This window comes from Bufo gargarizans, chromosome 1 (genome assembly GCF_014858855.1).
Source record: "Bufo gargarizans isolate SCDJY-AF-19 chromosome 1, ASM1485885v1, whole genome shotgun sequence".
Classification (NCBI taxonomy): Eukaryota; Metazoa; Chordata; class Amphibia; order Anura; family Bufonidae; genus Bufo; species Bufo gargarizans.
The window spans coordinates 477,034,439-477,062,183 of record NC_058080.1 but is presented as its reverse complement, the minus strand read 5'-3'; the positions used below and the strand labels follow the sequence as shown (position 1 = coordinate 477,062,183).

General features: G+C 44.6%; 1 protein-coding gene across 3 annotated transcripts in view; it reads right to left on the bottom strand.

Annotated features, from left to right (window-relative positions):
* FANCC (FA complementation group C) overlaps positions 1–27,745 on the bottom strand; it is a 212,497-nt gene that overhangs the window by 101,567 nt on the left and 83,185 nt on the right. For all 3 annotated transcript variants that reach the window (XM_044273494.1, XM_044273505.1, XM_044273500.1), the window contains exons 6-7: positions 25,265–25,320; positions 23,069–23,233 (exon numbers count right to left, since the gene is read on the bottom strand). In XM_044273494.1, the coding sequence (XP_044129429.1) occupies positions 23,069–23,233; positions 25,265–25,320 (221 nt within the window). The remainder of the gene's footprint in view (positions 1–23,068; positions 23,234–25,264; positions 25,321–27,745) is intronic.

Genomic DNA, 27,745 nt, shown 5'->3' with positions numbered 1-27,745 from the left:
ACTACTCTCTCAGTAAAGTAATACTTGCTGATATTACTTTTAAACCTTTGCTCCTCTAATTTAAAACTATGTCCTCTTGTAACAGTTTTTCTTCTTTTAAATATTCTCTCCTCTTTTACCTTGTTGATTCCCTTTATGTATTTAAAAGTTTCTATCATATCCCCTCTGTCTCGTCTTTCTTCCAAGCTATACATGTTAAGGTCCTTTAATCTTTCCTGGTAAGTTTTATCCTGCAATCCATGTACCAGTTTAGTAGCTCTTCTCTGAACTCTCTCCAAAGTATCAATATCCTTCCGGAGATATGGTCTCCAGTACTGAGCACAATACTCCAAATGAGGTCTCACTAGTGCTCTGTAGAGCGGCATGAGCACCTCCCTCTTTCTACTGGTAATTCCTCTCCCTATACACCCAAGCATTCTACTAGCATTTCCTGCTGCTCTATGACATTGTCTGCCTACCTTTAAGTCTTCTGAAATAATGATCCCTAAATCCCTTTCCTCAGATACTGAGGTTAGGACTGTATCACTGATTTTATATTCTGCTCTTGGGTTTTTACATCCCAGGTGCATTATCTTTTAGTTGCCAGATTTTTGACCATTCCTCTAGTTTTCCTAAGTCCTTTTCCATTTGGTGTATCCCTCCAGGAACATCAACCCTGTTACAAATCTTTGTGTCATCAGCAAAAAGACACACCTTACCATTGAGGCCTTCTGCAATTTCGCTGATAAAGATATTAAACAATATGGGTCTCAGAACAGATCCCTGAGGTACCCCACCGGTAACAAGACCTTGGTCTGAATATACTCCATTGACTACAACCCTCTGTTGCCTGTCCCTCAGCCACTGCCTAATCCATTCAACAATATGGGAGTCCAAGCCCAAAGACTGCACTTTATTAATAAGCCTTCTATGTGGGACAGTATCAAAAGCCTTACTAAAGTCTAGATAAGCGAGGTCTACTGCACCTCCTCCATCTATTATTTTAGTCACCCAATCAAAAAAATCAATAAGATTAGTTTGACATGATCTCCCTGAAGTAAACCCATGCTGTTTTTTATCTTTCAATCCATGGGATTTTAGATGTTCCACAATCCTCTCCTTAAGTATGGTTTCCATTAATTTCCCCACTATTGAGGTCAGGCTTACTGGCCTATAGTTGCCCGATTCCTCCCTACTACCTTTCTTGTGAATGGGCACAACATTTGCTAATTTCCAATCTTCTGGGACGACTCCTGTTGCCAGTGATTGGTTAAATAAATGCCATCAGGCCCCTCTGACTTATTTGTATTAATTTTAGACAGTTGACTTAGAACCTCTTCCTCTGTAAAGACACATGCATCAAAAGATTCATTAGTCTTCTTTCCTAACTGAGGTCCTTCTCCTTCATTTTCCTTTGTAAAAACTGAACAGAAGTATTCATTGAGGCAGTCAGCTAGTTCTTTATCTTCTTCCATATACCTTCCTTCTTTTGTTTTTAATTTGGTAATTCCTTGTTTCATTTATGTATCTGAAGAATGCCTTATCGCCTTTTTTTCCCTGACTGAGCTAATTTCTCTTCTGCCTGTGCTTTAGAATCTCTTATAACTTGTTAGGCCTCTCTCTGCCTAATCTTATACATTTGTCTGTCATCCTCATATTTTTTTTTTATAAATTCCTAAATGCTATCTTTTTGTTTTTAATGATTTTGGCCACTTCTGCTGAGTACCACAGTGGTCTCCTCCTTTTTTTGCTTTTACTGATAAGCCTAATGCAATTTTCTGTTGCCTTCAATAGTGCCACTTTTAAGTAGTTCCATTTCTCCTGGACTCCAATGAAACTGTTCCAGTCTGATAGGGACTCGTATACCACTAATCTAATTTTAGAAAAGTCAGTTTTTCTCAACTCTAAAACTTTAGTTTTTGTGTGGTGTGACTCAGTCACTGTACTTATAGTAAACCACATTGCCTGGTGATCACTAGATCCCAAGCTTTCCCCTCCAGTAATATCAGATACCAAATTTCCATTTGTGAATACTAAATCTAAAATGGCCTCCTTCTGGGTTGGCTCTTCCACTACTTGCTGTAGAGATAATCCCAGTAGGGAATTTAGAATATCTGTACTCCTGGCAGAACTAGCTATTTTGGTTCTCCAGTTTACATCTGGAAGATTGAAGTCTCCCATAATGATAACTTCCCCCATCAATGTCATTTTCCTCAACTAGTAGATCATCTAATTATTTGACTTGGCTAGGTGGTCTATATATCACACCTACACGAGTTACCTTATGATTATCAAGCTGCAAGGTAACCCAAACTGACTCTAAATTGTTCTCGCTAACTTGTATCAAATTTGATTTTATGCTATCTTTCACATACAGGGCCACCCCTCCCCCCTTCTTGCCTTCTCTGTCTTTCCTGTATAGAGAGAACCCTGATATTGATATATCCCAGTCATTACTGCCCTTGAACCACGTCTCAGTAACAGCCACTACATCTATATTCTCAGATGCCATTATAGCCTCAAGTTCATTGATCTTATTCCTTACACTGCGAGCATTTGTTGACAAGACTCTGAGCTTGTCATTTCTTAACCTTTATGCTACTGGCCTCTTCTGGCATTGTTCTGGTGGGGCAGTCGGACTGCTGGATTATCACTCTTTTGCCCCCCTTTCCTAGTTTAAATGCTTCTTAGGCTAGGAAAGGGGGGAAACAGAGTGATAATCCAGCAGTCCGACTGCCCCCGGAACAATGCCAGAAGAGGCCAGTAGCACAAAGGTTAAGAAATGACAAGCTCAGAGTCTTGTCTACAAATGCTCGCAGTCTAGGGAATAAGATCAATGAACTATATACATTGCTCATTTTCATGGTTACGACCATATTGCTTTCTCTAAATTGCTAGACTCATTTTTCTATCACATACACTGCTTGTTTCCATGGTTAAGACCACTCTGCAATCCATTAGTATGGCCGTGCTGGTACACTATACGAATAAAATTTCAGCATCTCTGGTGACCGGGACAGTGGTAGCTCATATAGGTTGGTGCTTTTTATTTTATTTTTATTTTTAAGTATGCAAGCATAGCCACACTAATGGATTGCAGAGTGGTCGTAACCATGAAAACAAGCAGTGAATGTGAAAAATGAGTCTAGCCAGCAAAGGAAGCAATATGGATTGTAACAATGCATTAGTAAAGGCCTTGTATTAACTTTATCTGCGTGATAAAAGCTATTTGCTGAAGTGAGACAACCCCTTTAATGTTCCTTCTAAATATGCATCTTCCCTGTAGAACTGTATTAATATATTAAGAATTCTTTGACAATTAAAAGGTGCTATCCAGGAATATGAAATTGATGCCCCATCAATATCGGATTGGCAGGGGGTCGGACTCCCGGCACCCCCGCAGATTAGCTGCTTAACCCATTAGGGACTGGGCTCGTTTTCACCTTAAGGTCCAGGCCATTTTTTGCAAATTTGAACAGTGTCACTTTATGTGGTGATAAAACAGCTTTGACTTATCCAGGCCATTCTGAGATTGTACTTCATGACACTGGTAAAATGAAGTAAAAAAAAAACCACAGTCACAGAATCTCAAAACCCCAGTAAAACACTTCAATTTTCTCCCCATTCATTTCCAAAAAAACTGAACAAACTTGAACGAAGTGCATCAAAATGCACTCTGTACCGTTCCGTAGCGTTCTCATGCAGTACACAAAAAGCTATTTGTGTGAAACACAATGTAAGTCAATGGTGCCGGATCCGTTTTTTCAGACACGAAAAAAAAATTGATCCGGCGCCCATTGACTTACAAGGGTTTTAGTGCTGTCTTGTTCATTTTGGAAATAATACAACCTGATCTATTCTGAACAGATGCAGACGGTTGTATTATTGAATGGATGCGTTTTAGCTGATCCCCTCCCGGATCCAGCAAAAATGCAGATGTGAAAATAGCTAACACAGTTTCATCTCCCTGTGCAGTGTGAGGATTTGCTCTGGTAGGCAGGGTAAGCGGACGCAGAACAGAGGCAAAACAAGTTCGCAAATCAAAATGTCAATGTTTATTCACACAAAAGGCAAAAGAAAAACGACTGATTACAGTCTTGGTGTTAACTCACATAATGAGAAGTCTATAGAACAGACACATCACCTTTCTAGCCGTTTTATCCCTGGCAGTCCACAGCAGGCTTTAGGGGCCTGTTTCCCAGCATACAGCCCTCATGCGGCTCTGAACCTTCCAGCACAGCACCATGCTTCAGATTCAAAGAAAGAGACTCAGATTCTGAGCCCAGCTGCCTATTTAAAGGTGATGCCAAAACCCGGACCGGTACTTAAACTCCGGTCCAGTATTTGATCTCACCTGGCTGGAAATCAGCCCAGCCGCCCATGTTGGGAGGAAAATACCTGCTTTCCCAAACAAAACCCCTTGCTATGTCACATACTCCTCCCCCCCCCCCCCCCTTTGTTCAACCCTGAGGGGGTGAACACACCCCAGACAGTGTACCAGGGACAGGGCATCAGCGTTTCCCTGTAACCGGCCTGCCCTGTATTCTACTGTAAACTTAAAGTTTTGCAAGGACAAGAACCATCTGGTGACCCGAGCATTCCTCTCTTTGGCCTGGCTTATCCACTTGAGAGGGGAGTGGTTGGTCACCAGAGGGAACTTTCTCCCCAACAGATAATAGCGTAGAGACTCAAGTGCCCACTACTTGATGGCCAGGCACTCTCTCCACTATACTGTACCGGGTCTCGGCTGGAGTGAGCTTACGGCTGAGGAAGATAACGGGATGCTCCTCCCCATTGACTTCCTGAGACAGTATCGCACCGAGGCCTACTTCGGAAGCATCGGTCTGTACTATAAACTCCCTTTTGAAGTCAGGCATCACCAAAACCGGGAACCCATATAGGGTCGACTTCAAAGCAGAGAAAGCCTCTTCCACCTGGCCATTCTAGTGGATCATCACAGACTTCCGTCCCTTCAAGAGCCCTGTCAATGAAGCTGCTAAAGTGGCAAAATGGGGAACGAACCTCATATATTATCCCACCATTCCCAGGAATGTCTTTACTTACCTAGAGGTGACAGGTCGGAGCCAATTCCTTATCGCCTCTATTTTGTTTACTTGATGTTTGATGACTCTGCGCCCAATGACATACCCTAGGTATTTTGTCTCCTCTAACAATATCGAAATTTTTTGGGGGTTAGACCGGCCTTTCGAAGGGAGTCCACTACGGCCTGTACTTTGGGCAGGTGACTTTCCCAGTCGGTACTGTGAATGACAATATCATCCAGGTAAGCCAAGGCGTACCGCTGATGTGGACAAAGCACAATGTCCATTAGACGTTGAAAAGTGGCAGGGGCGCCATGCATGGTAACACCTTATATTGGTACAGCCCCTCTGGTGTAATGAAGGTAGTTTTCTCTTTGGCAGCCTCTGTCAAGGGTACCTGCCAGTACCCTTTAGTGAGGTCCAAAACAGAAAAATACCAGGCTTGGCCTAACCTTTTAAATAAGCTCATCCACCCGAGGCATGGGATATGCATCAAATTTAGATATTTCATTCAGGTTACGAAAATCTTTACAAAACCGTAACGTCCTGTCCGGCTTGGGTATTAAGACTGGTCCACTCACTTTTAGACTCCTCGATGACGTCTAGCCATAGCATGAGCTGCACTTCCTCTGAGATGGCTTGTCGCCGAGCATCAGGTACCCGGTATGGCTTTAACAGAACTTTTGCATGACGCTCAGTGACAATGTCATGCTGGATTGCGCTAGTGCGTCCACGGAGGTCCAAGAACACATCCCTGTTCCGACTAACGAACTCCCTGGTCTCCTGAGCCTGTTTAGAGGAGAGGCTGTCAGCAATTTTTACTGTGGCAACCGCTACCCTTGCATCAGACATTGGAGCCGGAACCTCTTTCGCTAGAAAACCCGGCCACGGGCTGTCTTCAGTACAGGTCCCCCTTTCTTTCCAAGATTTTAGTAAATTAACATGGTAAACCTGCTCTTGCTTCCGCCGCCCTGGCTGGTGTACCTTGTAATTTAACTCTCCAACTTTCTCAAGTACCTCGTAGGACCACTGCCATCTAGCCAGGAACTTACTGTCCACGGTCGGTACCAGAACCAAAACCCAATCACCCGGGTTAAAGATCTGGACCCGAGCCTTCAGATCATAGATCCGACTTTGGCCACGCTGAGCGGCCTCCATATGCTCCCTGACAAGAGGCAAAACGGTGTCTATCCGCTGTTGCATCTTGTAACATATGTAACATCCCAGAGTATGTCACTAAAACTCTGTCACCCTGCTACATGATGTTAAAGTGTAAATGTGTTATCATCTGGTGTAATCTGACATTACATTTGCATTATCTGAATTTCTTATGACTGTTTTATGTAAATTGCTGTAATTATTCCTGTACACCAGTAGGTGGCGGCAATGTGCAGACTCACTCTCACTTACGTAGGATACACCGTTGACACTGCATAGAGACATTATTCCCCCTCTGGCATTCCTCACCTGGTATCTGAGCTACACCATCTTAAAGGGCCCTGCTACAGTACCTGCGCAAGCTGCAACTGGCGTCACGAACTTATACACATATAAAACTGACCCACTGCATAGCAACCCCATTGACCCAGTGTCCTGCTCATTGCATCAAGTGGCGTCACGAACAGGATAGGATTGTATTGTGGGTCCATCCCTAACAACAGAACCGCATCTAATTGTGCGCAAAAAAGGACTTAAATTGTATGTTTCACAGTATAACAGTAAGGGCTAAAGATTGTGCAAAGATCGCTAAAAAAGTGACTTTCTTACTTGCATTGTTGTGCCAAGAAAGCGCTAAATATGCGCTACAGCATTCGAAGAGTTAATTTGACATTGTGGAAATTCGCCATATTCGTTTTAAAATGGCGCTTCGTCTCCATGCCAAGGAACAAAGGAACAGAGGAACGCCCTCTCAAGAGCGCGAAAATGAGGAATACGCCCCCCAGAAGCGGGAAAATCTAGTAACACCCCCTACAGAAAGGCGTGAGGGTGTCGAATACGCCCCTTCAGGAGCGGGAAAAATAGAAAACGCCCTCCATGAACTTGTTACTGACCTGGCCCGAGGTGATAAAAACTCCACCCTCTGCGCCCCTCCCTTAGTTCTGGCGATCAGTGTGTGCAGGAGAGCAACAAACATGGCTTACTCGCATCCCAGGTGGAACGAAATGTCCATCGGCGGAGAGGCCGTTTACCCAGAACAGCCGCTGGAGATCCAGGTCTTCCAGCTATTACAGAGACGTGGACCATCAATCCTTGGTGCCAGGCCGGAGGCAGTGGATCCCTCCGTGCCCAAAGACCCAGTCTCACCTGCCCTGTCCGGTATTCCAGAGGAGTCGGAGAAGGCCGCCAGCTGAAGCCCCGATTCCTGATCTGGAGAGCCAGGAGGTGTTCAAGTTCCCAGAAGCTGTGGATCCCTCCACCGACGCAAGTGCCACAGCGGAAGAAGATGTGCCCACAGGAATGGAAGTGGACGTCAAGCCATCCACCGCAGGGGCCGTCGCTACTGAAACCAGCACACAGTCTGCGGCACAGAAGATGTAGCTGCAGGATCGTGACCAGAGGACACCGGAACCGGCCGCATCATCAGGTAGGAGCAACCCCGCTCCCTGAGGCCCAGGCCCGGTCCATGTCCACCTCACTGCCACGTCCAGAGACCCCAGCACCTGCCGTCAGGCCCAAGCCTGCACCGCGTCTCGCGACACCAGCCAACGTCACCGGACCCCAACCTGCACCGCTGTCTGTGCATCCTGGTGCGGTGGAGGCGCCTGAAGATTCCACTCCGCCGCCCAGCTAAGAGAAGCTCCGCAGCCTAAACCCAGATGTCCCACATGAGATTACTGCTTTCGCCCAGACCGCATGGGAATACAAGTCGGCGGTCGAGGAATGGGTGAAGCAGGTGATTGATGATCCCCAACCAGGAGACCCCAAGTTGGCCAGGAGGACCGGAACCGTCCTATGGTTCTCGGTGGAGAGAGGAGTGGGGTTCCTCCAGGACAATTATTCCGGGACTGAAGTATTTGTGGGTCGCTGGTCTGTAAAGAGACACTATTTGCCCCAGGAGTACACCGCCATGAGGTCCATGCAAGGACTCTTTGCAGCAGGAGTCTCCCTATTGCAGAAGCCACTCTCCCCTGCCGTCACCCCAAAGACCTGGCAGGAGGATCCAGGCTCTGCGGGCAGGACCCGTTGTCTACAGGAGACCCCGGATGGCCGTCTGCTATTCAGAGAAAAGGAGCAACCTGCCCCTGCACCCTTGATTCCAGATTTGTCACCGCCACCAACCCTGAAGGTAGGGCAAATAAATAATAGTGTATTAACATTCAATCCCAAGGTGCAGCCATGTTTCATGCCTCCCTATGTGCTCCCTTGGAAGCAACCTCAACAGCCCCAAGGCGCTGTTCCAGCTCTCCCTGAGCCTTTGCAGCCAGAAGTTCTGCCACTCCCTGCACCGGCTGTGGATCCCGGTTTGCAGCGTGTAACAGCAACCCTTTCCAGGCTGTCTGCACGGTCTATCCCTACTGTCACCGGTAGAGGGCGGTGGCGTACTACCAATGCTACCCTGTGTTTCCACGAGAGGCTGGAAAATCCTTTCAGACTGGATCTCACTTATTTCATCAGAACTCCTATTAACAACACTCATTTTGTTGCATGTGAGCCAGGATACAGGAGTCCAGCCATACCAAGGTAGGATACACCGTTGACACTGCATAGAGACATTATTCCCTCTCTGGCATTCCTCACCTGGTATCTGAGCTACACCATCTTAAAGGGCCCTGCTACAGTACCTGCGCAAGCTGCAACTGGCGTCACGAACTTATACACATATAAAACTGACCCACTGCATAGCAACCCAATTGACCCAGTGTCCTGCTCATTGCACATACTCCAGGACACTTTTATGTGGAGTGGGTTGCTGTTCCCACGCCTCTTTGGCCACGTCCAACAGACCACGAGGATGTCTGCCATAAAGCAATTCGAAGGGCGAGAACCCAGTAGAAGTCTGGGGTACCTGTCACACATCGAACATGAGATAGGGCAGAAGAAAGTCCCAATCCTTCCCATCTTTAGACACCACCCTTTTTAACATAGTTTTTAGAGTTTTGTTAAACCTTTCAAACAGACCGTCCATTTGCGGATGGTACACGGACATCCGTAACTGTCTGATATGCAGCCACTTACAGAGTTCCCTCATGACCTTGGACATAAAAGGGGTCCCCTGGTCAGTCAGAACGTCTTTACGTAGCCCCACTCTGTAGAATATCTCCATTAGCTATAAGCTTCGCCGATGTATGTTGCAGAGTGGTGTAGTCCAGGACGACCAAGATGTGTTGGTGTCCTCTAGCAGACTTCGGTACTGGGCCTACGTGGTCCATAGCTATTCGCTCAAACGGCACCTTGATGATCGGGAGAGGTACCAAGGGACTGTGAAAAAGGTGCTGGGTGCTAGTTGCCTGGCAAGTCGGGCAAGACTTACAGAATTCTTCCATCTCCCTAAACACACTGTGCCAGTAAAACCATTGTAGTATCCAGTCCTGTGTCTACTGCATTCCCAGATGACCCCCGAGAACATGCTGGTGGGCTAACTCTAACAAGAGTTTGCGATAAGCCTGGGGCACCACCAACTGTTCAATGGATTCACCTTGCAGCTGGTTTACCCGGTACAACATATCCTGATGAACCACAAAACGGGGGAACACCGAATTGGCCCCTAGTTGTTGTGGTTCACCATCTACTATTAATACATTTTCCCAGGCTTGGGATAGGGTTGGGTCCAGGTATTGGGCGGTACCAAAATTACCCCGGAGACATTGAGGTCGGCCAGCTCAGGACCCGGCGGCAAGTCCTCCATGTCTCCCACCATCACACTTAGCGGGGTTGTCTCCCCCCTCTTCAAACGAAGTGGCGGTCACCCCTACCACTGGCCCTTCGGATTCAGGTTCCCAGGGTTCTGGTCTCCCCCCTGAGCCGGGCCACTCTGCTAGGGTTACCCCTGTCTCATGGGTATCAGTCAGTCACTCTCGTAGCAGGCCACAGAGCAGGGAAGCTTGGGAAGTCTCTCCCTATTATAAGTTCGTAGTGTAGATTGGTGGCGACAGCCATCTCGTGGGTACAGCTGCCGGCAACCGTGGATAGAGACACCATAACAGTGGGATAGCCGTTGAAGTCTCCATGAATACACATGATCCCGACTTTCTGGCCAGTATACTCCGTGGACTGTACCAGGGGAGCCCTTACCAGGGACACCAGACTCCATGAGTCCAACAGAGCCTCTGCTGAAGAGTGTCTCCCACCTCCACCTGGCACAGGTGATTCAGAGTCTCCGGGGCACCCGATGCACACAGCTTCCTAGCATTTAACAACTGACGGAAGCCATAGTTCGTGTACATGGGTTCATATCAGCCAACAGATGGTCCAGCATAGCAGTGGGGCTCAGCACAGTCAGGCTGTAGCCACTTTTGCAAGAGGTTAAGCAAGTTAAAATACTGGGGTCTTACAGGCTCAGCTGGCTTAAAACCCCACTGATGCACCCGCTGGGCCCGGACCAACACATTCACCCCCAGTCTTGACTTTCTGGTAGTCGGCCACCTGATCGTCCAGCAAGTCGAAATACACCAGCTGGGAATCGGATGTTAGGAACGGAGCGACAACCTCAACCCACTGATCTCGGGGTAAATTCTCCCTTGTGGCCACCTTCTCGTACATCGCTAGGTAGGTTTCGACGTCATCCGATGGTGTCATCTTGGGGATGGCCGCACGGACTGCTTTCCGGACATCATGGACACTCTGGGACGCTCCTGCAGTCTGTAAAGTCATCATGTGTTGTAACAGCAGCTGGTTTGTTTCTTGCTGGTGTTGGTTAGCCTCCACGAGAGCTTTCATTACAGCCTCCATTTTGTCACGTGACAGGTTTGAATTTAGTTGGTTTAATCCAGGTCATCAAGCCGTACCCGAAAACAAAAATATTTTGGCGTTTACGCCAGCCTCACTGTGTGTGTCCGCATCCTCCAGCAATTGTGAGGATTTGCTCTGGTAGGCAGGGTAAGCGGACGCAGTACAGAGGCAAAACAAGTTTGTATATCAAAATGTCAATCTTTATTCACACAAAAGGCAAAAGAAAAAACGACTTATAACAGTCTTGGTGTTAATTGACACAATGAAAAGTCCATAGAACTGCCACTTCACCTTGCTAGCCGTTTTATCCCCAGCAGTCCACAGCAGGCTTTAGGGGCCTGTTTCCTAGCATACAGCCCTTATGCAGCTCTCAACCTTCTAGCACAGCACCATGCTTCAGATCCCAAAACAGAGACTCAGCTGCTGAGCCCAGCTGCCTATTTAAAGGACAGCCAGGTGCTGCCAAAACCCGGACCGGCACTTAAACTCCAGTCCGGTATTTGATCTCACCTGGCTGGAAATCAGCCCATCTGACCATGTTGGAAGGAAAATACCTGTCTTCCCAAACAAAACCCCTTGCTATGTCACAGCAGTCATCGCTAAAAAAATGGCTGGTTCCTATTTGCTCTCAACATAAAAGTGATTAATGTCATATATGAAAATGATTCAAAACTCACAACAAAGGAGGGAAACAGTTTGGGGCCCATACAGGTACCAAGTGCATAAACCTAAAAAAGGGCTCAAGGGGGGGGAAAAAAAGAGAGAGAAAAGGGACAGACACCAAATTTGAACTACACTGGTCAGGTGTATATTAAACAGTTTTCCATATAGGTCATCAAGATCGGATCGGCAGGGGTCAGCCTCCCTGAACTCCTGACAATCAGCTATTTTTACTAGCAACTACACAGGTACTATAGATGTCTGGTTACTGCAGAGCTGCTTCCATTCAAATGAAATAATTCATCTGACAGAACATTACTGACATATCTGTATTTAAAAAAAACAAAAAAAACTTCTCATAAATTCATATCCATTTTCATAGGGGAATATTGTATATATGTTTTCAGAGGCGACAAAAAGTGAAGCAAGATAACAAATCTCTGCAAACCTTAGATTACTCCCATAAAACCGAATGGAAAGTTTACGATATGTGTTAGCACAGACATAGGTCAGGAGTAAAGATTAATTTTTATGTGAAAAGTCACATTAAAATGACCTACGGCATTTTAAGCAGTAGCTCCTACCACTGCCACTAGATGGCAGTAAGAGTACACACAAAGCAATAGCACGTCAATGTTTATCAAGCATCCTTTATAGCTAATTAAACTTTCTCTCCAGTTCTTCCACTTCAGATGCATAAAATATATACACAAAGATAACAAGGATTCTTAATTGTGCCTTTGTTACCTAGGCTTTGTTAAACTACAGTACATGTTGCAGCTAAATGAGCGAGTGATGAAAACAGAAAAACATGCTTGCTGTACTGACTCTGGGAATAGACTGAATAGGGTGGACTGTCTCTGTCACTCTTGGATGCCCCCTCATCCTCTGTGAAGACATGTCCATGTAATGTCCCAAGGTCTACAGGAGTGTCTGACAGTTATATAAACACACGGCTAAATAGGTGATGTAAACAGGGTGCCACAGAGGTCAAGGGAGCATCAAGGAGTAACCGGTGGGAGGCAGGAAGAAAGAATATTTCCGGTAGGGGTGGGCGATATGGCCAAAAATCTATATTGCGATATAATTTTAAGCATGTGCGATATATATCGCAATATATTGTTTTCTATATTTGGGGGGGGGGGGGGGGAAACTTTTTTACTTTTTATTTAATAACTATTAGCCTCCTTAAGGGCTAGAACCCTTGTCATATTCACCCTAATAGAGCTCTATTAGGTTGAATAGGACTTTACAGTCTCCCTGCTGCCCTGTGCTTTGTGCACACAACAGCAGGGAGCTGACATTTGGCAGCCAGCCTCTGATCAGCCCCCCAGCCTCCGATCAGCCCCCCAGCCTCTGATCCGCCCTCCAGCCTCTCATGTAGCCCCCCAGCCTCTCATGTAGCCCCCCCAGCCTCTCCCTCTTATCAGCCCCCTCTGCTTACTCAAACCCACCCCCCCTCCCCAGTATTAATCATTGGTGGCAGTGGCCACAGGGTCCCCCTCCCCGCCCCCCATCATTGGTGGCGGTGGCAGTGGCCCCCCCCTCCCTCCCCAGTATTGATCATTGGTGGCAGGGGCCCCCTTCCCCCCCACATCATCGGTGGCAGCAGCAGTTCTGATCGGAGTCCCAGCAGTGTAATGCTGGGGCTCCGATCGGTTACCATGGCAGCAGGACGCTACTGAAGTCCTAGCTGCCATGGTATGTCAGTGAGCAGCATTATACTCACATGCGCGGTGGCCGCCGGGCGCTCCTTCTTCTGTCTGTGCGGCGCATTGCTAATGCTTATAGCTCACGTGCGCCGTGGCCGCCGGGCGCTCCTTCTTCTGTCTGTGCGGCGCATTGCTAACGCTTAGAGGATTAGCAATGCACCGCACATACCTATGAGAAGAAGGAGCGGCCACGGCGCACGTGAGCTATAAACATTAGCAATGCACCGCACAGACAGAAGAAGGAGTGCCCGGCGGCCATCGCGCAAGTGAGTATAATGCTGCTCACTGACATACCATGGTCGCTCCGTGGTCATATAGCAGTCCGGCGATATGCACAAAATCCATATCGTGGCACAAATTTATATCGCATATCGCCTATACCGCCCACCCCTAATTACCGGTATGTTTTTTTATATTCTTAAGGGCTCGTTCACATGAACGTATTTTGCGTTCCGTATACGGAAGGTTTTCTGCGTTCCGCATACGGTCCGTATACGGAACCATTCATTTCAAAAGGTCCAAAAAAGATGCGGACAGCACTCTTGTGTGCTGTCCGCATCCGTTGCTCCGTAAAAAATTATGAGTCCTGTCCTATTCTTGTCCGTTTTGCGGACTAGAATAGGCATTTTTATAATGGGCCTCCTGTTCCGTAAACTGCGGAAGGCACACAGGCCGCATCCGTTTTTTTGCGGATCCGCAATTTGCAGACTGCAAAAAACGGCACGGTCGTGTGAACGAGCCCTAACAGGCTGTGTCCAGACAGAAAACATGCCGACAACAGTAAGTGCTTCGCTCCAGTTACAGACTGTGATAATTTTTAAATCTTTTGGACCTTAGCGATCAAGCAATTATTTTTTATTTGTTTGATCGTCGCACTCCAATAGCCACAATTTTTTTTAAACCTTTCATCAATGTAGCCATAAGAGGGCTTGTTTGTTTTGTGAGAGAAGTTGTAGTTTCTAATGGCACCATTTTGGGGTACACATAACTCATCAATTAACGTTTATAAAAAAAAATTTAAGGGGAAGGTAAAAAAAAAAACACAGCACTTCAGACATGGAATTTTTACAATTTAGGTTTTGTGATGTTTACTTTATAGCATACTAAAAATATATACTATAGTGTTTTTTAAGTTTTACTACCTATGCACACAAACTTTTTTATTTTTTAAGAAAAAGTATTTGCATAAAAGCATCCCAAGACCCATAACTTTTTTATTTTCTTCAACAGAGCTGTGTGGGACGATTTGTAGTTTTCATTGGTGCCATTTTGGGGTACATAAGACATTTTGATGACTTTTTATTCTGTTTTTTTGTATGTGTCTGTTTCTTTTTTTTATGCAATTCACTATTAAAAAGATATATGTTCATTATGAATACAACAATATTAACGATGGGGAAGGGATTTTATTTATTCATTTTTTTACATTTAACTGGAGGATTTTCCTTTTTTCATGTGAATTTATTTTAAACAAAACTTTATTTAAGTCTTATTTTACCACCTATTAGTTGTACAAGGGGACTCTGACATGCAATAACTTGATCTTACATAATACACTGTACTACTTATGTAGTACAGTGTAATATGTTGTCAGTAGGATGCTGACTGGCAATCTATTAGGCCATGCCTCTGAACTAATATGCATACGCAGAAGCCAGACCTGGGAGCCTTTATTAGACGCCCATCAGCCATGCAAAGACACAAAGACATCAGTCATAGCCCGAAGTCATGTAAAGACAATAAAATGTCCTTTTAAAAAAAATAAAAAATAAAATAATGTTTTTGCATTGCCACATCCCAACACCCATAACTTTTTTTTACTTTTCTTTTGATAGAGATGTTTGAGGGCTTGTTATCATTTGTACCACATTGGAATACATAAGTCAATTGATCGCTTTTTATTCAATTTTTTGTGAGGCGCATAATAAAAAATTAAAATTCTACCATTGCTTTATTTATATATATATATAGATAGATAGCAAAAGAATGAGGCAGCACTCCAACTTCAGGTGAAAACCGTGGATCCTTTATTCCCTTGTGCAACGTTTCAATCGCTCATTGCAATCTTTATCAAGCATGGTTTACAAGTGTCATACAGGGGTATATATACCCAAAGTGCATTGTGCCAATAAAAGTGAAAATTATTCAATTACATCAATATATAAACATAAAAACACATTTTAGACTAACAAAAGTGGGTATTGAAGTAAAACCAACATTACAGTGGAAACATACAATTGTACATATAATGTGAAATATCAATATACACGATCGTATAAATGCCGCAGCATTGATATTCTAAATGAGGCTCATTTAGCCAATGATCCACCACATGTGTAAACGTATATAGTGGAAAAACCGGCACTCTACATCTATCAATAATGCTAGGGAGGCAATATGTGGGATAGTAAAATATGTATTTATTTTTGTAAGGGTACGTTTTTTAGGAATGGGAAATAAAGAGGTAAAGGTTCTAAAAATGTGGAGGTCCAAAGGATGAGGTTCTCATAAATAAAAATAGCAATAAGAATGATGTTTTGCCATATACAGCGTTTGCAGATGCACAATACCAGAGATATGTCAAAAAATATACCAAAAAATAACAGGAGTAACAAAAAATAGCAGATATATGCAGAGTGGAGGTGTGGCACTGCAGTAATTATCTAATAGCGGTTTTCACCTTCCGTGGGTACAGTGAATGGTTGTGTCCATTTATTTGTATTCCATAAAAATTATCTATCTGTACCTACGGTCTTGGTCACATAGGAGGTATATAATATATGGATAGAGCGGTGAAAAAAATAGAAAGGATAAAAATATATAAAAAATGAAAAATGTAAAAATATAAAAATATGTAGTAGGTCAGTCGGGTGCTGTACTTAGTGTGGCGTCCCACACATTAAGGGAACTGCACCCTGACTGTTTACCTTTCTTTGCGAGGTGTCCTGGTTGTAGGAGCAGCCTTGCTGCGCTCTGCGGTGTTTGTTTTTCCCGGTCTTCTCGGCGTGCCACGTGGATATGACGTCACTTCTTCGGTGTCTCAAGTGTCTTAGCCGGACTTGGATTTAAGTTTTTTCGTTGGTGGTCTTTTCAATCCGGAGGATTCAGATGGGATTCGTTGCTCGGAAGCGCTTCCAAGGTGAGGTTATTGGCAGGTTTTCAGAGGGAGGTCACCAGACGCATTTCGAAGGACTACGCTGCCTTCTTCATCAGTGGTAGCCCTCTGACTGCCGTTGTACTGCCTTTTATGCTGCTGGTGGATCTTTCAAAGACCTGGACTGGATCTTATTTTGTATGGTCCGGACTTTTGGATGTGGTGGTTCCATCCAACGGCAGTCAGAGGGCTACCACTGATGAAGAAGGCAGCGTAGTCCTTCGAAACGCGTCTGGTGACCTCCCTCTGAAAACCTGCCAATAACCTCACCTTGGAAGCGCTTCCGAGCAACGAATCCCATCTGAATCCTCCGGATTGAAAAGACCACCAACGAAAAAACTTAAATCCAAGTCCGGCTAAGACACTTGAGACACCGAAGAAGTGACGTCATATCCACGTGGCACGCCGAGAAGACCGGGAAAAACAAACACCGCAGAGCGCAGCAAGGCTGCTCCTACAACCAGGACACCTCGCAAAGAAAGGTAAACAGTCAGGGTGCAGTTCCCTTAATGTGTGGGACGCCACACTAAGTACAGCACCCGACTGACCTACTACATATTTTTATATTTTTACATTTTTCATTTTTTATATATTTTTATCCTTTCTATTTTTTTCACCGCTCTATCCATATATTATATACCTCCTATGTGACCAAGACCGTAGGTACAGATAGATAATTTTTATGGAATACAAATAAATGGACACAACCATTCACTGTACCCACGGAAGGTGAAAACCGCTATTAGATAATTACTGCAGTGCCACACCTCCACTCTGCATATATCTGCTATTTTTTGTTACTCCTGTTATTTTTTGGTATATTTTTTGACATATCTCTGGTATTGTGCATCTGCAAACGCTGTATATGGCAAAACATCATTCTTATTGCTATTTTTATTTATGAGAACCTCATCCTTTGGACCTCCACATTTTTAGAACCTTTACCTCTTTATTTCCCATTCCTAAAAAACGTACCCTTACAAAAATAAATACATATTTTACTATCCCACATATTGCCTCCCTAGCATTATTGATAGATGTAGAGTGCCGGTTTTTCCACTATATACTTTTATTGTTATAAACCTCCTCCTGATTGGGTGAATCAGTCCAGAACCAGAGCACCTACACATTGTACTGACCAGGTGAGCCACCAATAACCTACCTTCTCTCCTTAAATTTACATGTGTAAACGTGTTGATTATAATCATAATTATAGACATACAATAAACTTACACAGCAGTAGTTGACAATCGGCGCCAAAATCCGCGTCCTCTCACTCCAGCTGCGCATGTCCAAGCACCAAGCTACGCTACCCACAAGGCCAGACAGGAGGCGTCACGTCGGTCACGAGATCAATCACCTGATCAACCACATGACCAGAGCAACACCCACCCGTCACGTCAGAGGGCGGCGCCGGACCACGTCATCAGGGCGAGAGAGTAACGAACGTCAGAGTGCAAACGGCGTCAGCTAACTGGCGTCGTTGTCACAGTAACCATCCGCACATCCCCGCCCACCAGACGAGCCCATGCTAGGGGCGGGCATGAGCAGCCGGAGCCCACAAGGAGAGGGAGAACCAGAGGGCACAATCTGATTGATGGTCAGCAAGGATAGAATATACAAATGAAAGTCAACACAAGCAATGTGTTGACTAAACATGCACGATCGCTGTGATAAGAGCTCAAAAAACAGAGTGAACGTGGTACACCGTATATCAGCACCATATAAAATCTATCAAGATCGGTGCTATACAGCCCAATATGTGAAGGAGAAGAGAGGGGAGGAGCCAGTGGTTATCCCATTTCCATGGTCATAGCCAGAAGCTCATAGAAGGTAAGAGGTAAAGGGCATGTGAGTGCCCCGTACCCCAACACCCAGTTTCACCCCATATTCTCAAGAGAAAAGATAAGAAGAGACCACCACTCAATATATAGAGCCATCAACAGACAACCAGCATAGTATTCATAGATATTTATTATGACATTTAACACAATTACTTAGTATATAATTATTGTGCCCCATGGAACCCCCCAATCACAAGATAACATAAACGGAGAATCGCAGGATTCCAGAACCGCCGTACAACAGAACCGCTGTCAAAGCATTGATAGAGGTAATCTAGAAGAAAAAAACCAAAAAATGGTTTAGAAAATACTGTAAAATCAGTAATTGTAACAAATGGTAAAATATATGACACTTATACATCTCACACATACACAGATAGAGCCTGAGGAAAGAAAAAGCAGAACCAACAAGCCAGCCCTACATTATATCAAACTCCACTTGAAGTCAACATTAAGACCAGAGGGTCTCAAGGTGTTGAGGCGATGTATCCATCTAAGCTCCCTCTGTTTGAGAGCCCTTGTCCTATCACCTCCCCTCCTGGACTGAGTGATCTGATCCAGAATCATGAATTTAAGATCCTTCTCTTTATGATTTGCTTCAACGAAATGTTTGGGGACTGGCAAATCTCTTCTCTTACGTCTAATGGAGAAACGATGATTGTTGGGACGTGTCTTCATGTCACATGTGGTCTCCCCCACATAGAGGAGACCACATGGACAGGAAAGCACATACACGACAAATGAACTGTCACATGTCAAATAGTGACCAATGGCATAGGAGGCTCCTGTTTGGGGATGAATAAATTTCTCTCCCTTTGTCATGTACGAACAATTTACACAACCAAGACAAGGGTAACTCCCTTTTCTCCGCGATCCAATGTATGTTTGTGCAAAAACTTTAGTTGGAATGTCAGCCGTAACCAATTTATCACGAAAACTCGTGGGGCGTTTATATGAGAAAAGAGGGGGTACAGTAAACGCTGCAATATTAGGGAGATTACTCTTCAGAATGGACCAGTGTTTACGGACAATTTTAGCAATACATCCACTTTGCTCTGAATAAGTGGATATAAAAGGGATTCTCTCCACCTTGTTTTGTGTCAATGTTGGTGACCCCTGCTGTGTCTGTTTAAACTTATTGAGATGTTTCTCAATGACTTGGGAAGGATAACCTCGTTCCTTGAACTTGTGTGTCATCTGTGCATATCTATCAGGCAATTTATCAACCTCCTGTACCACTCTCTTCACCCTAAGAAGCTGACTATACGGCAATGAGTTAATAGTTGACCTGGGATGACAACTGCTGTAGTGCAACAATGTATTGCAATCTGTAGGCTTTGTGTAAATATCGGTAAGTAATTTATCTCCAACTATCATGACTGTGGTGTCAAGAAATTGTACTTGGGTCTCCGAATAGACCAAAGTGAATGTAATATCCGGATCCAATCCATTCAAAAATTTATGAAATGACTCCAGAGAAACTGGGTCACCATGCCAAATAAGGAAGACATCGTCTATGTATCTCCACCACCCCAGTACCTTACTGAAGTGGTGGGATACATAGACAAGGTCCTCCTCGAGGGCCGCCATGAAGACATTGGCGTAGGTGGGCGCCACATTTGACCCCATAGCGGTCCCTCTCAATTGTAGATAGAAACTATCTAAGAACAAAAAATAATTGTTCTTCAGAACAAGATCCAACAACTGGACAATGAAGTCCTGACAATCACAGGAGTAGTTACTTCCGGATAATTGTCTCCGGACAGCAGACAAGCCTCTTGCGTGGTCAATGGAAGTATATAAACTGGTAACGTCAAAAGACACCACCAGACATCCATCAGGTAGTCTAATACCAGAGATCTTGTCAAGGAAATCCCCAGTGTCCCTAATGTAGGATCTAGCATCAACTGCATAATGGCGAAGCAGACGATCTAAAAAAATAGAGATGTTAGAAAAGATGGATCCGGTGCCAGCAACGATAGGCCGGCCTGGAGGGTCTATCATAGATTTGTGTATCTTTGGTAACACATAAATGACCGGTGTCCGTGGCTGTGGTATAATCAAGAAAGAATAGAGCTCATTGTCAATAATGTCCTGACACAAGGCTGCATCCAGGACCCTCTTGATACAACGGGCTATATCAAATCTCGGATCACCTGACATGACCCTATATACATTATCATCATTCAGTTGTCTCCTGATCTCCTGTATGTACTTGGGGGTGTCCATAACAACAACCGCACCCCCCTTGTCTGCAGGTTTAATCGTGAGGCTGTTGTCATGGCAAAGCCCCTCAAGTACAGACACAGCAGGGGTCACCAACATTGACACAAAACAAGGTGGAGAGAATCCCTTTTATATCCACTTATTCAGAGCAAAGTGGATGTATTGCCAAAATTGTCCGTAAACACTGGTCCATTCTGAAGAGTAATCTCCCTAATATTGCAGCGTTTACTGTACCCCCTCTTTTCTCATATAAACGCCCCACGAGTTTTCGTGATAAATTGGTTACGGCTGACATTCCAACTAAAGTTTTTGCACAAACATACATTGGATCGCGGAGAAAAGGGAGTTACCCTTGTCTTGGTTGTGTAAATTGTTCGTACATGACAAAGGGAGGGAAATTTATTCATCCCCAAACAGGAGCCTCCTATGCCATTGGTCACTATTTGACATGTGACAGTTCATTTGTCGTGTATGTGCTTTCCTGTCCATGTGGTCTCCTCTATGTGGGGGAGACCACATGTGACATGAAGACACGTCTCAACAATCATCATTTCTCCATTAGACGTAAGAGAAGAGATTTGCCAGTCCCCAAACATTTCGTTGAAGCAAATCATAAAGAGAAGGATCTTAAATTCATGATTCTGGATCAGATCACTCAGTCCAGGAGGGGAGGTGATAGGACAAGGGCTCTCAAACAGAGGGAGCTTAGATGGATACATCGCCTCAACACCTTGAGACCCTCTGGTCTTAATGTTGACTTCAAGTGGAGTTTGATATAATGTAGGGCTGGCTTGTTGGTTCTGCTTTTTCTTTCCTCAGGCTCTATCTGTGTATGTGTGAGATGTATAAGTGTCATATATTTTACCATTTGTTACAATTACTGATTTTACAGTATTTTCTAAACCATTTTTTGGTTTTTTTCTTCTAGATTACCTCTATCAATGCTTTGACAGCGGTTCTGTTGTACGGCGGTTCTGGAATCCTGCGATTCTCCGTTTATGTTATCTTGTGATTGGGGGGTTCCATGGGGCACAATAATTATATACTAAGTAATTGTGTTAAATGTCATAATAAATATCTATGAATACTATGCTGGTTGTCTGTTGATGGCTCTATATATTGAGTGGTGGTCTCTTCTTATCTTTTCTCTTGAGAATATGGGGTGAAACTGGGTGTTGGGGTACGGGGCACTCACATGCCCTTTACCTCTTACCTTCTATGAGCTTCTGGCTATGACCATGGAAATGGGATAACCACTGGCTCCTCCCCTCTCTTCTCCTTCACATATTGGGCTGTATAGCACCGATCTTGATAGATTTTATATGGTGCTGATATACGGTGTACCACGTTCACTCTGTTTTTTGAGCTCTTATCACAGCGATCGTGCATGTTTAGTCAACACATTGCTTGTGTTGACTTTCATTTGTATATTCTATCCTTGCTGACCATCAATCAGATTGTGCCCTCTGGTTCTCCCTCTCCTTGTGGGCTCCGGCTGCTCATGCCCGCCCCTAGCATGGGCTCGTCTGGTGGGCGGGGATGTGCGGATGGTTACTGTGACAACGACGCCAGTTAGCTGACGCCGTTTGCACTCTGACGTTCGTTACTCTCTCGCCCTGATGACGTGGTCCGGCGCCGCCCTCTGACGTGACGGGTGGGTGTTGCTCTGGTCATGTGGTTGATCAGGTGATTGATCTCGTGACCGACGTGACGCCTCCTGTCTGGCCTTGTGGGTAGCGTAGCTTGGTGCTTGGACATGCGCAGCTGGAGTGAGAGGACGCGGATTTTGGCGCCGATTGTCAACTACTGCTGTGTAAGTTTATTGTATGTCTATAATTATGATTATAATCAACACGTTTACACATGTGGTGGATCATTGGCTAAATGAGCCTCATTTAGAATATCAATGCTGCGGCATTTATACGATCGTGTATATTGATATTTCACATTATATGTACAATTGTATGTTTCCACTGTAATGTTGGTTTTACTTCAATACCCACTTTTGTTAGTCTAAAATGTGTTTTTATGTTTATATATTGATGTAATTGAATAATTTTCACTTTTATTGGCACAATGCACTTTGGGTATATATACCCCTGTATGACACTTGTAAACCATGCTTGATAAAGATCGCAATGAGCGATTGAAACGTTGCACAAGGGAATAAAGGATCCATGGTTTTCACCTGAAGTTGGAGTGCTGCCTCATTCTTTTGCTATCTATACTTACCTATAGCCGTTTGAGCCTGCGGCTTTGAGGATATTTTGCACCCACATCATTTTTTGGTCTTGTGCTGCTGGTTTTGCTTTTTTGTTTTTTATATATATATATATATATATATATATTTATATATATTTTACGGCATTCACGTGTGCGCAAAATTACGTGAGCATATACCGGTAGTTCAGGTTGTTATGGAGGCAGCAAGCTTTAAATAAATAACCAGTGGGGCATTCACTTTAAATACTTTTAGAATAGTGGTCTACACATTTTTCAAAAACAAACAAAAAATATAAAAGCACATGGTTGCTACAAAACAAGCAATATTTGCCTACTTACTTTTGAATTGCATCATTTACAGCAGCTAAGAATTGACTGTCGAGAACTTCATATGGCTCAGTTCCCTGGTAGTGTAGTAAGGCTTCCAGCAATGGGACTACTTCACTCAAGGTAAGAAAAGGAATACATGTAATGCACATGGAGCGTACATGCTCAGCCGACAGTCTATAGAAAAGTAGATGAAAAAACAAACAAAAAAACTGATATGAAAATAGAAAATACATATGGTCGTGTGCATGAGCCCTAAAACACATTTCTAGTTATTGAAAATAAATATCAGATTTGCCTGATCCATACATGTAACAATGGGGGACTGACAAGATTAGATTCCTTTCAGTCAAGATGTTCACCTAAGGCTCTGTTCACATTTCTGTAAATTTTTCCAATTTTTCTGTCAGAAGAGCCAGAAACATGGAAAAATCATATGAGAAGCACCAGCATCTGAATCCCCATTCACTTATAATGGGTTCTGTTGGGTTCCACTATCTGTTTTTCTGACAGCATGCAGCGCTATTCTTCCCATCAATAAATGTGAGCAGTCTTAGCTATAAAACTCAGTTTCAGTTGACCTGAGAAATATTGTTTATTTGGTTTTCTAATCACTGATGGCTTAACTAGTATTATTCATTTATTGAGAACACAAACGGAATCCGCCAACTGTACTATGCTGCCCTCACTGATTTTGGCGGTCAGCACTTCTTAGAGCACTGACATGCTGAACTCCACAGCGTGCAGGCTGCAAGGGATGCGAGTCAAATGAGGCTCATTCCCCACCAGAATATGATTGACATGCTTTTTTTCCTATGTGTAAGGCCCCATGCATATGACGGTAGTTTCGGTCTGCATCCGATCCGTATTTTTTGCAGATCGGATGAGGACCATTAATTTCAACGGCGCCGCAAAAGATGCAGATAGCACTCAGTGTGCTGTCCGTATCTGTATATCCGTTCTATGGCCCCACAAAAAAAAAAATATAGAACATGTCCTATTCCTGTCCGTTTTGCGGACAAGAATAGGTATTTGTAACATGCTGCGGAAAGAAAACAGCTGGTATCCATGTTTAGTGGATTAACGATTTGTGGACTGGAGAAACGAATACGGTCGTGTGCAGGAGGCCTAACAGGAGTGAAACCTGTCAATCATCGTCCACAGGTGGGGATAGTGAGCCTCACCTAACGCACCTCCCTCTAATGGTACTGACCACCAGCCCAGAAGTCGTCAGGTCTGTCACTATACTATGCTGCTCTCAGGGAGGGCAGCATAATACAGGTGACAGGGTCCATTTGACGACATGTGGATCATTGTAATATCAATTTAATTAGGCCCTGTTCACATTTGCATCAAGAGCCTATGCTGTACATTTGCACTGTATGTAGTGCTATTTTTCCATCAAATTGGCAGACACCTTGGAGGATTCCAGTGAACCCCACTATAATGTAATTGCATCTGACAGCTTTCAGTTGCCTACCACTGCATTATGACTGAACTATCTGCATTATGAATTCATGTGTAAACTGATTGAACCAAAATTAATTAAAATCGTTCCATATATGTTGTATACAGTATATATACTAATGTTATGGATTTTAAATTCCATTAAAAAAATAACGAACAAGGCACCACATTGTTACATATATTGAAAAGCTGAAAAACAATTAGGAATACTGAAGTCTGGGGTAAAAATGAAAAATTAGTCTGGTACAAAGTCCCAAATGCATTCTGGCCCATGGCCACATGTAAAGTACATGCATTTGGCATCAATCATACCAAGTCACAAAATAAGGCCAACCATGTGCAGTCCAGGAAACACAGCCCATGTGTCAGATGCATCTCCCAGACGAAGACAGCTCGTCTGACGCAAACTCCCTACATCATAGTGATGCACGATATAGTGACCGCAGGTCTATTATACTGTACTCACATGATGATGTAAGTACAGTACAAAAGACCTGTAGTCGGACTATGATGCAGTGAGTTTATGTCAGAAGAGCCGTTGTCAATCAGTGAAATATGGTCGACGCAAGGGCCGCATTTGCTGCGTGCGGTTTAAAAGAGAGTTCAAACACAACAGTTCTTCTGCAGATTTGACCACAAATCTACAGCAAATTTCACTGCATTGCACTCCAAAGGGCGAATTTCCTTAAGAATTGTGTTGTTCAAATCATTACAAATATAATTATTAAAGGCAAAACATACTCCATTTTGTTATCTTGAGGACTTCTTCTAAGCTGCTTAATTAATGACGAAATGATCTGTAAAAAGAGTGCAATAAAGAAATGTCATTAAAGCATATACTGCCGCGCTTTATGTGATTTAAATTTTTTTATTAAAGGTGCTTTAAAATAAATAATAGTAATAATAAATACTAAACATACAATTTTTTTAAAGAGTTTCTGTCACCAGAATTAACCCTATTAAACTGTCTGACATTAGTGATGTGCTAATGTCAGCAGACCCTAACTCTCCTATTCTTATGCTTATGGATGCCCCCTTACTGCACAATTTTAACTTTGATGATATGCAATTAGCCTCTAGGAGCAGGGGGTGCATTGCTCCTGCTCCTAGAGGCTCTGTTCTCCCACCTCAAGTCATGCCCTGCCGTCCTTGATTGACAGGGCCAGGCAGCGTTCATCTCCTCCTGCCATGTGTGCTGGGTAAACAGCACTGCGCAGGCGCAAGATTTATCCAGCACACAGGGCCGGCAGGAGAAGACGAACGCTGGGCCTGTCAATCAAGGATGGCAGGGCCTCTAGGAGCAAGAGCAACGCACCCCCTGCTCCTAGAGGCTAATTTGCATATCATCAAAGTTAAAATTGTGCAGTAAGGGGGCATCCATAAGCATAAGAATAGGAGTGTTAGGGTCTGCTGACATTAGCACATCATTAATGTCAGACAGTTTAACCGCCTCCGGACCGCCTAACGCAGATGTGCGGTCCGGAGGCGGCAGCACTGCGCAGACTGACGCATATACGCGTCATCTCGCGAGACGCGAGATGACGCGCTTTGCCGGCCCGCGCATGCGCAGTTCGGGCTGGCATTTCGTCAAGGGGGGTCGCGTCATCAGCTTGCCAGCCAATGATCGCGGCTGGCAAGCTGATGATTTTTAAAAAAAACAATCAAGTGCCAGATAACAGATCATATTAGTAAATATGATCTGTTATATGGCTGCCCTGCTCCTCTGCTGGTCCTTTTCGTCGGTTGGATCCAGCAGAGGAGCAGGCTACACAGCGAGTACACCAACACTACATACTTAGCCCCAGATCACCCCCCTGAACCCCAATTAACCCTTTGATCGCGCCCTGTCAATCACTAGTGAAAGGAAAAAAGTGATCAGTGCAAACTGTCACATTTTTTTTCACTGGTATTGACCGTTAGGTTTTAGGTATAGTTTAGGCCCCTTGGTTAGGTAGTTTAGGGATCGGTTAGCGCCCAGCCCACCGCACCGCAGTCACTGATTCGCTGATTAGCGTATCGCTAATCAGCATTTGTACTTTTATAGTATCTGAAAGTGATCAAAACTGATCACGGTCAGATCTATAATTGTATTAGTGTCATTTTAGTTCTCCCTCCACCCAAAACGCAGTGTTTGCCCGATCAGGCCTGATCGGTCGCCCACACGTGCGTTCGCCCACATCCGCCCACATCCGCCCCACCGCAGTGACAAAATTTTTTTTTTATCACTGCACATTCACTTTACACGCGCTGCGGCGATAAAAAAATCAGTTTTGATATTTTTTATCAACCGCAGCGGCCTCCGGTACTTCGCTAGCCTCCCCTTTGTAAGACGGGCTTGCTTTTTTTTCTTGGGTAGTCTCAGGGAATACCCCTAAATTTAGTTGCCCAAATGTCAAACAGGGGGTATTCTTCTGAAGAGGCCTACAGGCTTCTGACCCAGTCGGATGAGGAATGGGAACCCTCATCTGATGAATCTAGCGGGTCAGAATACGAACCTGTAGAAAGCAGTGGCTCTCTGACCCAAAGTTCGGACGAGGAGGCTGAGGTCCCTGATAGCACCAGGCGTACCCGGCCCTGTGTTGCTAGACCACAGGTTGAGCAGGATCCGCTTCAAGAGCAGCAGAGTGGGGCTGCTGCTGTCGGATTACGTGGTGAGGCATACACCAGCAGCGCAGCCCTCCCTGGACCTAGTACCAGCACTGCTGTACAACCTGGTGAAGTGGCGAGCACCAGAAGGGCAGTTGAAGCTGGTACGGTGACACGAGCAGTAGTGACCCCGTCGCAGCCACCGCAAAGACATGCCCGTAGAGCCCCTAGATTCCCAGAGGTGCTGGCAAACCCTGATTGGCAGTCCCCAACTTCAGCCGCACCTGTAGTTTCCCTTTCACTGCCCAGTCTGGAGTTCGGGTTGAGACAGCTCAGATCGGTTCGGCCCTGGGATTTTTTGAGCTGTTCTTGACTGCGGAGCTCTTAGACATAGTTGTGGCCGAAACAAACAGGTATGCCACACAATTTATAACCGCCAACCCGGGAAGCTATTATGCCCAGCCTTTCCGGTGGAAACCAGTCCAAGTTTCTGAAATTAAAACTTTTCTGGGCCTTCTCCTCCACATGGGTCTAACTAAAAAGCATGAATTGCGGTCATATTGGTCCACGAACCCAATTCATCACATGCCCATGTTCTCTGCTGCTATGTCCAGGGCACGTTTTGAGGCCATCCTG